At 39.1% G+C, this 14,703-nt stretch overlaps 1 protein-coding gene, 1 long non-coding RNA gene and 1 other non-coding gene across 3 annotated transcripts; all 3 read left to right on the forward strand.

The window, feature by feature from the left end:
- Positions 1-715: 715 nt before the first annotated feature.
- On the forward strand, positions 716-788 carry Trnav-cac (transfer RNA valine (anticodon CAC)). The gene has a single exon. It is a non-coding gene; the product is annotated as a tRNA-Val (tRNA).
- Positions 789-1,146: 358 nt separating this feature from the next.
- On the forward strand, positions 1,147-1,717 carry LOC130687098 (uncharacterized). Its single transcript, XR_009000040.2, has 2 exons — positions 1,147-1,295; positions 1,356-1,717. It is a non-coding gene; the product is annotated as an uncharacterized LOC130687098 (long non-coding RNA).
- A 7,008-nt stretch (positions 1,718-8,725) lies between these two features.
- LOC130687095 (ly6/PLAUR domain-containing protein 6B-like) lies at positions 8,726-14,420 on the forward strand. The gene is made up of 5 exons (XM_057510254.2): positions 8,726-9,101; positions 12,666-12,749; positions 12,826-12,974; positions 13,154-13,185; positions 13,259-14,420. The coding sequence occupies exons 1-5, from the start codon at positions 8,957-8,959 to the stop codon at positions 13,416-13,418; spliced, it is 570 nt and encodes a 189-aa protein (XP_057366237.1). The 5' UTR covers positions 8,726-8,956; the 3' UTR covers positions 13,419-14,420.
- Positions 14,421-14,703: the final 283 nt, after the last annotated feature.

Here is a 14,703-nt window from a genome sequence, read left to right on the forward strand (position 1 = left end):
GATGATTGAACTTATTTTCATCTCTCTTGTCTATTTCAGTCTTAAAAGAGATCGTTTACCTCACATGCCTTTTTTTATTGGGTTTCCCCTTTCACTATTTTACTTTGCTGGCCCGTTTGGTAGCCTAACATTTTATAAATGTATTTTCAAATTTATTGTTATTTATCAAATGTGCAGATGTAACGAGAGCGTAACATCGAATGCATCGATGGTGCGACCTTCAGGAGACTAATGGCCGTTGTAGAATATTTACAATATAAGGCGTTGCACTCTCCCTCATTTTCTCTTGAACAAAATTATAAAAAAAGGGAATAGATTTAGAGCAAGGTTTTTCCCCGGTAATCCCCATTTTCTCCAACGGCCTAGTTTCTCAATATGTAAAAGGTGAAATCGAAATAGTGTTGACACGCTTGTGTAGTTCGACTTCCTCAGCTCGAAAGGCAGTCCAGACTAAATGTTTATTGCATTGTTGGAAATGGGTGTGGATAAAGTGGTCCTTCTAGTTGCTGCTTCTTATGTTGAAATCAACAGAGGCAGCTAGACGCACGAGTCAAAGAATTCCTATGTGAAGAAAACAAGGAGCTCAAGAAATGAATTTTTAAAAGTAACCAGCTATTCTAAAGAAATCGTGAAAACGAGAAAGCTGTGTATAGTGGGCGTTGTGTATGTTTGAATTTAAATAATATTTCTAGATACCCTAAATTACTTATGACAGGCATCTGTAGTGTAGTGGTTATCACGGTTGTCTCACACACAACAGGTCCTCAGTTCGATCCTGGGCAGATGCATAATATGTTTTGATTTTGGTTGTTGCTATATCGATCAGCATCAAGCTATTGATCTTGTAATGCAGAACTTTCTCTCTTATAATTCAACATCTTCCTGATCTTTATTCAAATGTTTTTACCGATACTGTTACTTGTTGCTCCATTTCGAGCTTCTGGATTATTTCCGCATCGAAGTTGCCTCCCATATCGTTCAAAGTGAAAGTCGGTTAGACGTTCATTCGCACAGCAGCCCGGGTAAAGAAGACTTTCACTCCTACTCCTTGTAACAAAGCCATATAGCATTATATGTAAATTAGCAATGTAAATATAAATCACTAGTGTTACTCGGAATTCCGCGCTTTGTCGGCCAATAGTGGTGGATGATATGCAGGAGAAAGCAAAAAAAAGGTGGAGTCTTTTGACACGAGCGAGCTCACACAGGCTAGAAAACCATTCAAATCAGCAGTGCCTTGCTGCAATTCCATCGTGTTGGTCGACCGTGTCACGCCAGATTCCCATAAGATGAAGGTATTGGACTCAATCTTCATTCGATGTATTTTAAGTCACAATGTACCAATTTCTTTTCAGGTGTTCCTCATCACAGCTGTGCTGATGATTGCGGTTTCAGGACAAGCTATTCCTAGTGAAAATCACGCTCCCCAGCACGATCATCGAACTCCAGTGTCTTATTTCAAGCCAATGTATCGTGATTATACGTACAATGATGCCTACCATCCTGAACACATACCTCCCACCATGCCGAGAATATTGGTCTTCATCTCTAAGATAAGAAAAATGTTTCTCGTCTGACAGATGTCACTAGATCTATTTGTTTTGATTGTTCTTCTCGTGATGTGGCCCCAGTGGCTCTCCTCTAAACGTACCTATAATATGAATATAGCAAGTGGGAATCTGTCTGTGAAATCAAAATACAAAAATTCCATAGTTAACGAAGCTGCTTATTTGAGAAATATAACAAACGTACTTTAAAGCTGATAGTTTAGAACTATATGGCAGTCTATTTCCCCAATCGCTAGATACGTATAGGAACAGGAGCCACCAGATGCCACATATCCACTCGCTTCACGATGCACAAATCTTTCTATATTATTATAGACTTTGGAACTGTTATAGTACTCTTGCTGTGCATCTGATTCCACCAGTCTAATACACTGCGACAAACGTTGAACCAGATGGTGAATCCAGGGTGTTGAACTGGACAAACCGTGTAGTAAGACTACACGAATGAAGCAATACTTAACGTCTCGAATGATAATCAACAGCAATCCAAGTTCACCAACATACGTTTAGTCCACGAATAGTGTTCCTTTTTTCACGAATGGAAACAATGTGAAGACATTGTCAGCTTCAGTAAGCAGGTTTCAGCAAGTTTCGTAGCATTACACGTACATCTGTGTCGACAGAGGGGTTTATAGAGCACAGACTGGAACAGTCTACTGCGGTACGCCTTAATGGTCTAGTCTAGCCTGCCTTCTTACTGACCTGCTCGCTGCACGACTGTAGGTATGCTGACTGGTGCTAAGTAAAGAAGACAAAAACTTATCCTAGACTGAACCTAGTGGCCATGGGGAGGCTTACGAACAACCTACGAGCTACGATTACCTCTTCTCTACCTCTAAGTTTGTGGGTCGATCTTCAACGTGTAGTGAACGGTACTACAGATCGATGTGAAACGTCTGTATACGTGTAGTGAGTAGTGTGTGTGTGTGTTTTTCTTCTGCCATTTTTAGCCCCTTCATAGTAGGCATGGCTCTCCTTTCTTCGTCTTCTTTCTTGAGGTAGATGATGTCCGACGTAATTGATGAGAATGATTGCGATGTAGAATCTTGCGTAATTCGATGAGATGCAGAATCTTGCGAATCCGATGTGATGAAGAATCTTGCGAGTCTTGAATGAACGAGGGTGGGTGGGAGGAGAGGGGGGAGGAGAGGGAAGGGAGGGCTTGGCGGAAATTGGCGGTGGCGGGACTTGAACCCGAGGACTACAGATTACAAAGCGTGGGTGATAAACACTGTGCCAGGACCGCACATCCCAACCAAATTTAGCATTAGATGTCACCCATTTAAAAAGGTAGCTTACGTATAATAATGCTAGAGAAGTAGGTGGCGGTGCGGTATGGTTCGAGGCTGCCATTCTGTTTTCACAGGTTCGATTCTTTGTTGTATTTAAATATTTTTTTTTTACGTTTAGCAACACATTATATTATATACAGATATAATGTATACGCAGTATATATATATATATATTTGCAGAACCACGAATGCCATCAATAATTAAAATGCAATTTTTATTGCTGTGCATCTGATTCCACTAGTCTAATTTACTGCGACAAACGTTGAACCAGGTGCTGTAATCCAAGGTGTTGAATTGGACAATGCCAATAGCATTATTTTTCGGTTACCTTGAACAGAATGGTACTACCAGTAAGGGTGTTTCGTAAATAGTAACGTGAAAGGTGTTTCCTAGGACAGCCGTTGAAACAGGCCTCGAGGAAATTCTTAACCGTTGTCAATCAAAATTTAGGAAATGAAGAAACGAAAACTATCTCTTTCCTTTGCCTGATTGCTGCTACTTGTCCAAAAAATGGGCAAATCCAAACCCACGAAAAACGCCCTCAGTGTAAAATTAATGGCTTCTAGGTAAAGCTAAAATGATTGATTTGCCATCATTACTCATTCGTAGCTTTGAAATACCTTCTTTCATCACTCTAGGTGCGTTCTCTTTGCGTTCGCTTCTCTGCGTCTATGTGCTCTTTTTCCCTAGGTTTTTTGTAAGAGCCGAGAGGTGAAAGTTGATAGTTCTGGTAGCAGAGAGAGACGATCCGCCTGTCCAAATGAAAATTGAAAATGAGTACACCGTTTAGTTGAAAAATTAAGAAACATGTAATAATTCATAGCTGAGTATTGTTTTGTTTTTGTTTTTCATTCAGCTTTCTTTTTTTCATCTCTTGTCGTTTGAACTCTGAGCGACTCTGTTTCGATCGCTCAATCTTTGCCGATTCTGAACTTCAGCGACATGCTACGTGCTTTGATGTTGATTTTACCTTTTCACTTCACAATCCGTATATCCAAAGACAAATATTTTCTTCTTTTCTATTCACACAAAGCATTTCTAGTATTCTTTTTTTCACGAGAAAGAAAAACAGATTTTGCATAAATAAGGAGAAGGAGAGCAAAAGGATTGTTTCGTATTTAAAGTTTAGACACTTCAACTGAAAGACTAACGTCAAACGTTCGCAAGTTCGTAAACTCCGAATCTGACAAAAACAATTCGCAGACCATTCATTTCGACGTACAAGTTCACAGCCACTTGAACGTATCAAGTGGCTGTAGATGGTACAGATGTGTGAGGGTGAACGTTGCAGCGTGACACTCGATTGTTATTGATGAGAACACGGCTACTGTAATCGATATAACTCATTTGCATCGCAAACTATCTAGAAACGCGGTACAGCAGTTCATTGTCGGCGTGTCATTCGACTTTGTTTCGACTGCAGACAATAAAAAATCACGACATCGATCAAGGTAAATACGTATCCCTACAGAATTCGATAATTCATACGCGTAGACTTTCTTATAAACATATGCAAAAATCAGGTACAAAGCGAAATTAAAGAAGAAGTCATAGATAATGAAGCGTAACATTGAATCATGCACGAATAAGCACCGTGAGCTACCAAAACATTTATGAGGAAAACGTTTGAAAATCCGAATTACATCTGGACTGAACAGTTCGTGACTAGTATACTTTATGTTTTCCGTTTCAGATAGCGTTGCGCCCTCCTCAAAACAGCTGGACGAGCAATCAACGAGATGATAGAATAGCCACTGCATCTAGGAAATAAAAAGTAAAGACAAACAAAGAGAATGGCAGCTCGTATTTTATACACTTTGATGCATGTTTCTTCGAGAATACATCAAATCAGAATAACACAGAGGGCCTCTTTCTCAACCATAAACTCTACGCACACACGCCGTGTATATAAATTGACAGGGAAGCTATTATCCAAGTCCTTGCGTGACTTGCATAATTATGGCTACAAGTCTACGATACCTTTCTATTTTTTACTTTATGGTAAAAAACCGCAATAATAATAGCTCTATAGATATCCATAGAGATTGAGGCTTAAAGTTGTACATAAAGATGAGCGTGTCGTGAATGTCACAACGACCTTTGCAAAACTGGAAGCTTTTGACTGATGCCTAATCCGACATCGTGACACGGAAAAATACATGGTAGATTTAATGGCTTGTCAGTCTGTTACATGTCTACGTAGTTACAGAAATTTTCTTTCTTTCTCTTTGAGGATGAAGAGAATGAATGTCTTTCCATTACATGGACTGATTTTCTTAAGGCTTGACATGTTACCCCAACTGGAGATGTGGCCATAACGGACCGTTGGATCTCTCGAATTGGTGGAGCAGCTGCAAATCTTCTAATTTGATGTTGCAGATATAAATGGACGGCCTGTAAATGGCGCATTGTGTCTACCCTTCTTCACAGACAAACCAAAAAAAAATGTGAAAATCAATTAGGAAGAAGTTAATAAAGTAAATAAATAGTTTTTTACCACACGTTCGATGTTTAAAGTGTTTCTAATTTAGGTGTGTGTTTTTAGCGGGCTTTTGGCCAGCTTTGTGTTTATGCAATCCCACGAATTTTCGCGCCAATTTTCCATATTCAAATGCAAGTATAAAAAAAAATTGACAAAAGTCGACACGTGTACAGCCTTTGGGTAGGGGTAGCATTTTACGAAGAGATAGGGTAAGAAACAAGTCAAGAAAGTTGGAAACTATTCGGAGAAGGGGGATGAAAAAATATTTAACATAAGATTCTTTCAAGGGATGAGTAGACACAAATGAACGTTCAAGGACAACAAAATTAAGAAAAGTCTAAGAAGGGAGGTAGGGTAAGAACGGAATCGTCCTGAACATCCAAAACAGAAAGGGAATGAAAAACATTTTACATAAGCTTCCTCTCAAGGGATGAGATTAACGAGCCCATTGCAAAACCGTCCAAGGCCAACGATATTTCGAAATCGAATGAGGAGGGAGACGGAGTAAGGGAAAACTAAAAGTGGGAAAAATTTGCAAATGATTCATATCAACCGCTCGAAAACAACAACAAAACTAAAAAAGGGAATGGTAAAATCAACTTAAGTTTAGAAACGAAATGAATTAACCCATTTGTTTTTTCTTTCAGCCATATTACTTCCCTGTACAAAAATCGAATATCCCTCATTCCACTTTTGGTGTAAATATTCCACCTTAACACAGAATTTCATTAAAGTAACATTTAAATCATTAAAGAGTTATAATAACCTTTATGCGTCGATTGGTAAATAAATACGAATGCTTCCGTGAAATAGCCTGGAAAACTATAAACCGATTGAAAACTCATTAATCAAGGGCTTGAATGATCACGTAAGTGGGACTCTTGGAGATCTTCAGCCATCGATTTAGCCGTATACGAAAATCGCTAACATTTTTTTTTAACGTTCAATCAATCTGTAGTCAACGGGCATGAAAAACTGTGCCTCAATTCTTAATTACTACAGCGCCTTCAAGAACAAATCTGGTTTTTCACGAAATATACGTAACCTTTCCCTAATGCAAATTCGCCAATTAAACATGGAGGGGGAAAACTAATGAGTGAGCAGTTTTTTTCGGTCTTGGTCCAGCATGTTGAAATGCACGAGATATAGGCAGACTGTTTAAGACGTCCTTTCCATTATTTTCTAATCCGAATTGCGAAATAATCCGAAAAGTGCTGCCTTGCGTTGAAAATAAGAATATAAGACATCCGTTAGGCCATCGTCAGCAATAATGAGTAAAAAGGATCCACCCACAAAAAAACTCGGTCTGCAATCCTGACTGTATTTTTTTCGCAGATTGCTGATGTTGCACACACACACACACAAAAAAGTGTTGACGAGTTTTTTAAGAAGGCAAGTCGTTTCCTTCCGGGATACGCGGCCAAATTCTGATGGATTATTGACTTTTATTCAACCCAATCCATCCGGAACATTTCCTTCCATTTTTTTTTTCTATGCACTCTTCAGACTTCTGCCAGTTGGCGAATATAACAAACATAATTCTTTTAGCTGTTCGTTTTCTTTTCTTTTTTTTTGCATAAAGCAATGCGTCAAAACAAAATGTGATTCTTACGTTTGTCAATTTTTACGTCGCACGAGGCGAAACCCTTGCCATGTTTCCTTTTGAATTTTTTGGGGTGTTAGAATTAGTCCACGTAATAGGCTAATAAGGGTGTGTGAGTTAAGCGTCAAAAATCCGAAACCCAAAGAATGAAAAGAAACACAAAAAAAAGTAATACAATAGGCTTCATAATATTCATTTGAATAAGGAGAGTACATATATAATGCTAATTTATTTGTATACGTATTCAAGAGAATGACTCAATCCATTATTGCCTTCTCCAACAATAAGAGAGACAAGCAGATGTTTTCGTACATGTGTGCGTCGAAATGCCCTACTCGGATGAGCGTGACTAGCTGACGGGAGGTTAGTTTTTTTGGGGTCGGGATGGCAAGCAGCAATTTCTCATTAGTTTGAAGGGACATAGCGATGCCTTGGAATAAAGAAAAGCACGTCGGGTATTTAGGAGGATAACGTGGACGTTCGTGAAGTAGAAACATTAAAACAGACTCACGAGCTGTTTGTGCTTTCACCGGACAGTTTCAATTAGATTTTCGATATGCATACACTCCTCTTTCATCCATTTCTCGTATGGTGGCTGATGTGCTGCACTTTGTAATCCGGTGAAATGCGATCGTGACGATGCGTAAATCGATACTAATTGAAGTTGATGGAATGCAACAACTGTCTGAGTTTTTTTTATTTTTGTGAGGACGGCCACTTTCGGGGACGGGTGAAGTCAAAACAGCTGCGCATCCACTAAGAGCTGGACAAAGAGATACAGTCCCCAACGCCCTGGGGGGAATCGTTAGAAGTGGCCGCCCGATTATCGAGCCATTGATTTCAATTACGTAAGCGCAGCAATCGCTTAGGAAATTTGAGAGATCCAAAAACGATCGTTGATTTCAATCCAATTCCAATTTTGGCTTTGTTTTTGGCTCACGTTCTACGTTTTTCCTTCCATTTTCTCGGCCGTGAAATCACACGTCGTTTTACGTCGGTGGTGGAAGGAAGAATCTATGTAATAAATACGATGGAAGTCAACGCAAGAAAACATTTGGCAACCAAACAAAACAACGTCTGGCTCCTAAATAAACCTGACTTTGTTGTGCTTCCATCTCCCCCAGTTTAGGAAAGTGTTGAACTATAATATTTAAAGATTATTATCCGTTGAAACAGTACGTCTTCTGCAACCGAGAAAAAAATGGATCAAGTGAATCGCCCTCACGCATAGACTGCACGTTTTTTTTTTTACAACCGAAGAAAATGAGATTACGTCGCCTTGACTGATTGGTGCTCATCTCCATTTCTCACGCGATGGGCTTCTAGAAGAAAAGCCCCACATTGTCGATATTTTTGTAATTCTAAGACGACCAAGAACTCGCGTGCTGGGGTCCCAAAAAGATGAGTATGTACAGTATTGAAAATAAAGAATACGAGTCTATTATATAGGCCTAGCAAACACACAAAAAGAAGTTTTTTTTATACAACAAACGGAGATTAGATTCGTTGGACCACAAGAGCGGGAGGGCAACAAAAGGGAATTTTTTATTTATTTTTCGATAAAAGATAGCATGGCGCGTTTGCGCGTGATGGTTTCAATGTTATACGTCTGGCCGCAGAAAAATTGGAAGGAGAAAAGAAAAGATGGATGATGGGAGAAACGAAACATTGGGGGGTCTCTCCAGTTCACATTGGAGCATCGCGCATGGAAACCACACACCGACGTCTACACAAAAACGAGGCAAGAGATACTATCCTATAGTCAGTTGGTTGGTGAATGGCAACACAGTCACAACTGCTTTCCATTTCTTGAGAACTTTGCAACACTGTGCCATTGTTTTTGACTCGTTTATATTGCACCAACTGCAGTAACATTTGGCGATGTGAATCAATTGAGTTCATCCACGGATTGGGAGGCACTCTACAAATTCTCTGTGTGTTCTTATTACCCCTCCGTTTGTTGGATTTAGAAGGATATAAAATACTGGCCGGAAGGGGGCTCAGCACATCATGGATCACTGGACAATATCGTTGATAATGGTCAGTACATTGGCCACTTTGGCCACTACGTCTGGTGTTTATTCCCAGCAATCGATGCTAATGGAAGTGGATAATGCCGGGCATCATCATTTCGACATCGATCCTTCTACGGACGGTGAGTAAAATACATTGGTCACATAAACTACCGCTGGTTATAACATACTTACATAAGCGAAGGGGTGGGAAATTATCCAACGACGTGACGAGTTCGTGATTACGCATCATCGAGTCTCGGTAGCAAGTAATGCAGGGTTCCCTTTGAAATCGTTTGAATAGATATCAAAGAGCTTATGGATGTTGGTAATTGTCTAATGCGTAACGAAGAAGTCGCCACAAAAAAATGGAGTCCGTCAGCAACGTCAAAAGGCTTTTAAAAATGATTTGAAATGTGTTTCTCTGCATTCCTTATTTATGAAATCAGTACGAACATCCACTTGGTTGCAAAAAAAAGTACGATATTCAAAGAAGGAGAGTAAACGACGTCACGTGACAAGAAAGAGATGATGGGATGCGGAACATCGCCCACGATTTCGAAATGGATATGCGCGATAAAAATGTCTACGCGTAAACATATAGCTCTTAAAATATTCGTGTGGATGAAAAAGCCTTATACGAAACACCTTATCAACTCGGCGGAGCGAATCCGAAATTTATAACGAACGGCTGGAATTTAGAATGAATAAATCAGTTGTTAAGTATAGCATAAATGCGTTGGGGGTGCAAACATTCTGATTATTACCGGGCATTTTGAACGCATAAAGGAAATCATTGGGTTGATACGTATTATGTAGAACAACAGATCAATCTTCTTATCGCATGTGGTAGTACGTACTCTTGTTTTGTATGTTATGTTTATAAATGTGTTACATGAAGGCTTGCAATATCGTGACAGGCGGTCAATCAGGCAACGACTAATTAATCGGTTTGATGGATCAATTGGATGGGATACACTCTCTGAACTCTCGGGCGTATGAAAGTGACAGCTATTGCTATAGTGTTTAGGCTGGTGTGTTAGAAAGTGGGAACGAATTAATTTTGAAAGAGGAAAGTGGAGAACAAGCTAACAACATACTCGTGTAAAAAAAAAATGATGAGAATAAAGGTAAGTTGATGTCGATCGATAATAATGCGAAACTCGGCACTTACCTCAATGAAGTAATAAGACTACACATAAAAACTTGAAAGAAAATTTGCGCTGATGGTCGACTTGCATGTCTACTCTGTAGATATCGTCTTACCAATCACCATTAGACCCAAGATTCTTTAAAAAATAGCAGAGCAATCATTATCTGGCATCTTGCTTTTCGATCCGCTTAGAACAGGCCCATCCTTTTCCTCGTTGCTTTATTGAAAACAGCGTCCCAATCAAATAATTCAGTTTTATATTTCTCGTTCTATATGGTCAGATCTCGACCCAACGGAAGCCATCATCAAAGCTCTTTTTATGAATTGGGGAAAAACTTCCATATTTTCTTTTTTTTTCAGTTTCAAGTGTAGATATGGCCGGACTACTGTATAGCACATCGATTTTTTGTCATCTCTCGCTCTTTCACACTTGGGCGACAACAGCGGCGTCTGATTGGCGAGGTCTACTTCCTATTTCCCCTCTTTTTTTTTTCTTCTTTTTCTCTTTCTTTCTCCAAGTTTTTTTCCCCTTTCTTTTTCGTTCAGGCTTTATCCAAAAAAAAAAAAGCTTGTTCTTTGTATTTCCATAAAAGCTTGAGCTCACCAGACATGTACAACTTTGCAAACTTATTTCAAACTTAAAAAAAGACGGTTGAACATTAGAATGATCTTGGAACATGTTGGCATATTCACTGAAACGTGTACAATCTGCAGAAAAGTTTCTCCAACTTTGAGAAAAGAAAATGCACGCAATTACGTACGAGTCTCGTTGGGAATGTAATCTCTCGACTAAGTAGCTAAAAAAAAAGTCGCAACAATAAGAAAAGTTAATTCTCTGAAATTCACAGTCGGTTATCATCGCAATTTCTTAACAGCTTATACATTTTCAAACGTTAAATGTCTTCTCATTTAAATGGTTTTCCTCCGAGCTGATCAACAGTCGTACGTGACCAGATCCATCTATAGCTCTTGAACTCTATGCGAGATGAATGATTTCGTTCTCAACAGCAGCGCTCTACGTGTGTAGTTTTTTTTTACTTTGACGTATAGGTTAGTGGGTAGATCATCCTTGGCGAGCCACTTTAGGGACTCTTTCCTACTTTTTTTTTCCCTAGGATCAAAGTCAAGATGTTGATGGATTTACACAGCTCACCAGGAAATAGCTCCGTTAGCTTTTAGACCGACATTTGTCAGTCTAGAAACAATCCTTGCTAATGCGTACATCATCAAGAACTTGGATTTGTGTGTGTACTCACAGTCGTGTGCTTTGAAAGTATCATCAGACTGTATATGTGTACTCAGTGTGCTTATGGGTATATGGAGACAGAACCCGATGATCCGCACAGTTGGGCCCGTCAACACGATCAATAGAAGTCAACGCTCTTGTACAAACAGCTAGACGAGTCCTACCCTCGTTTTTATTATTTTTTTTCTATCCAAAAGCCAGAGAAAGGGGCGTTACTGACCGGGATCTGATGGTTCGTGATTCAATCGCCTATAATCACGCTCGGCTGGATACCCAAACGTATGTAAGGGGATGGTCCGACGAAAGAAAATTAATAGACTGTTTATAATCTTCGTGCCTCGCTTGGTTGATAAATTTTCATATGGAATCTGACGTTGAATAATTTACTAACTGTTGTTACATATACCGCCAGCTTATAACCAGACAGGGTTTAAGGCAGGGACTAAACGAAATGAAAGGCTGGTGGTTTGTCAACGTCTAACAGGATCCCCAACGAGATTTGTTCTTGTTTATATTGAAATTTTGAAAGGCATTCGCAATAGCCTCGATTTAAAAAAAAATAAGGTAAATAAATTTCAAAAATTGGCCTTTCCATCGATTGCCCATCGAAAGAAGATTGGCCATGTAAATAAAGGTTTCACTAAAGTGAAACAATAAACGAAGTAACATGAAATAGCGAAAAACAAAGTTTGGTAAAAGGCTGAAATAAAAGGGCAGTGGACAAAAGATCACGATCTCTTTTCCAATCGATCAATCGAAAAAATAAAAAAGTTTTTAGGGTTTTCCATTTCTTTACTGACATGTGGATAACATCTGGGGCTCTTGTAAGCAACGATTGTTTTGGCCCAGCAAAAGAGATGGATCAACCTTTTTGCTGCTCCTCTAAGTACTATATCTCGTACGCTGTATATAAAACTATACTCTAAGGAGTGGAAGTACCGAAGAAGATCCGGGAGTGTTAAAAAACAAAAGCGCAACGGATATTGCGAAAACCTTTCTCTTCGACGTAAACCAAAAAAAAAAAACATTTCACCGTTCAGCTACTTTCGAAAAGCTTTTAGTGATGAGGACGATGTCATGCAGTGCAGTTGATTCAAACTTTAATCACACACGAACATATCCTCATGCAAATTAGTAACGCACTCTACCTATGTACCGGGAAATTCAAATGAAAACTTAATTGAATTGATTTCTAATCGAAATTCTGGGCAACCTGTAGACAATACGGTATTACCTCATTTATTTTGATAGAATACGTTTAAAGTTTATTTGATTGTTGTTAATTTCAAATTCGTTTATCAATTGCAGATATGATGGCCTGCTACTATTGCATTAACGTGTCCAGCAACGAGATATGCAACCGATTCGCTATTGAAACTCCTTGCCCAGTAGGTATGTTACATAAACGTTAAGTCTTTTTAAGTTTTTACGCTTTGTGATCGAAACTTGCTATTTGAAAATTATGCAGATGATTACTCCACCGATTTGACGATGTGTTACACGTTCCACGTGATGGACGAACGAGGGCAGACGCTCATCGTGACGAAACAATGTGCCACAACGGAAACATGTTCGTCACAAGTCGGTTGTCGTCAAGATAAATCAACCAACCAGACGGTTCGTATATAGATCCAACTTCTCCCGTAATTGCTATACACACGCAATGTGCATAAATTCAACCGCCATATCGTTCGTGTCAATGACACTGTCGGTTTCGTTTTAGACACTTTGCGAAACCCGAGCACATTTAATTTTCTCTTCTTTTCTTGCTTTATTTGTTGATGGTTTTCGTTTAGGTATGCGTCAGTTGCTGCGACTTGAATTACTGGTATGTAAAACAAGGCATTTGCATGTAAATAGCACCTAATAAATTCGTATCGTCTTCTACATTTCCAACGCAGCAACGAGGAAGTCGCTTTCAACGCCAGTGATGCTGTGTTCCTACGCTCAAACGACCGGACGGCAGCATTTTCATCGGCGTCCAAATTTATCGTCAGTCGGTGGACAGTCATTCTACAATCACTAACTGCGACTCTTCTCTTCCTGTCGTCGTTAAACTGATCGTATCCTGGACAAAATAAGCATTTCTATAGGACACTTTCCCTGTGTATTTTTCAGCAGGATTCAAAATTCTATATGCAACAATTTAGAAAAACCAAGAATCAAACAACGTGGGAACGAATTCGTTTTTAGATCTAGGAAGACGTAAAGCTAACAGGGCCCTAAGGCAATTCGTCGTGCCTTGTCGTTCGTGTTCTGCAATTACGTCGAGCTGTTGAACCAGGAAAGTAGAACGACGGGTTTCTGTTACCATCACGCGATCCAATGAAAAAAATAAAAAAAACAGACAGGATTTGAGAGATGAAGGGAAAAGAATAAAGAAGTTTGTTGGAGGCAAAGTGTTTTATGGGTGGAGATTTTTCCTGACCATTTTTCACTTGATGTCAGTTACACAACCAATTAAGTTGATCTAAGATTTCGTTTACCACGCCCTTATTGTCCCCTTGCGTCATGTAATTTGGGACACGGACCATTTTTCACGTCAACTGGAACGCTGGTACTGCGAGCATTTTGGAATCATTAACAATCCTGCGAATTCTCAAAATGATTGTTGACGTTTTATTATTTTACCTGAACGTTGTTACAATGGGGTTATTGTTTTCATCATTTGTGCGTGTACAGCACCTAAAAAAAATTGGATTCGCTTCAGCGTGAACGATCGATACGAACTCTATTTGCCATGGCAATACATAAAAAAAAGGGAAAGAAGATGAATCTCCAGCATGAAGAGAGTTTCTCATGTATATAACATGTACAGTATAAACAGTAACTGATGATGTAAAACAAACTCATCGTGATTGGTTTCCATTCCCTTTTTTTGATTTATTCCAAGCCGGGAATAGGATTCTGCTTTTATTCTTTTCCCCACTTTCTCTCCTGTCTATTTGTTCAACCGTGTTGTATACCATAAATGTAACACGCGAATTGTGATGGAGTCTCTTGTTTTATTGACAATCTGTACATTACATACAGCCCACGTATATACATAGCACTGAATTGGAACGCGGAGACTATAATCGAATTGATGCAACTCTCCTGGACTTGCAAATGATTGATGGTGTAAAAAAGTACTGAATATCTGATATTCCTTTTTTGTCGGCGTTGACTATCCTGTTTTTTTGTGTGTGTTGTTGTTGCATTTATCTAATAAGACGGTCCATCATACAACTACTCACATAATGTAATTGAGCTCATCTCTACTGATTATGTTGATGCAATTGGTTTATTAATTTTTTTTTTGCTTATGTTACAGACAGAAAAATAGCATACGCAGACATTACGTAGG

The sequence above is a fragment of the Daphnia carinata genome, chromosome 2 (assembly GCF_022539665.2).
Source record: "Daphnia carinata strain CSIRO-1 chromosome 2, CSIRO_AGI_Dcar_HiC_V3, whole genome shotgun sequence".
NCBI classification, from domain to species: Eukaryota; Metazoa; Arthropoda; class Branchiopoda; order Diplostraca; family Daphniidae; genus Daphnia; species Daphnia carinata.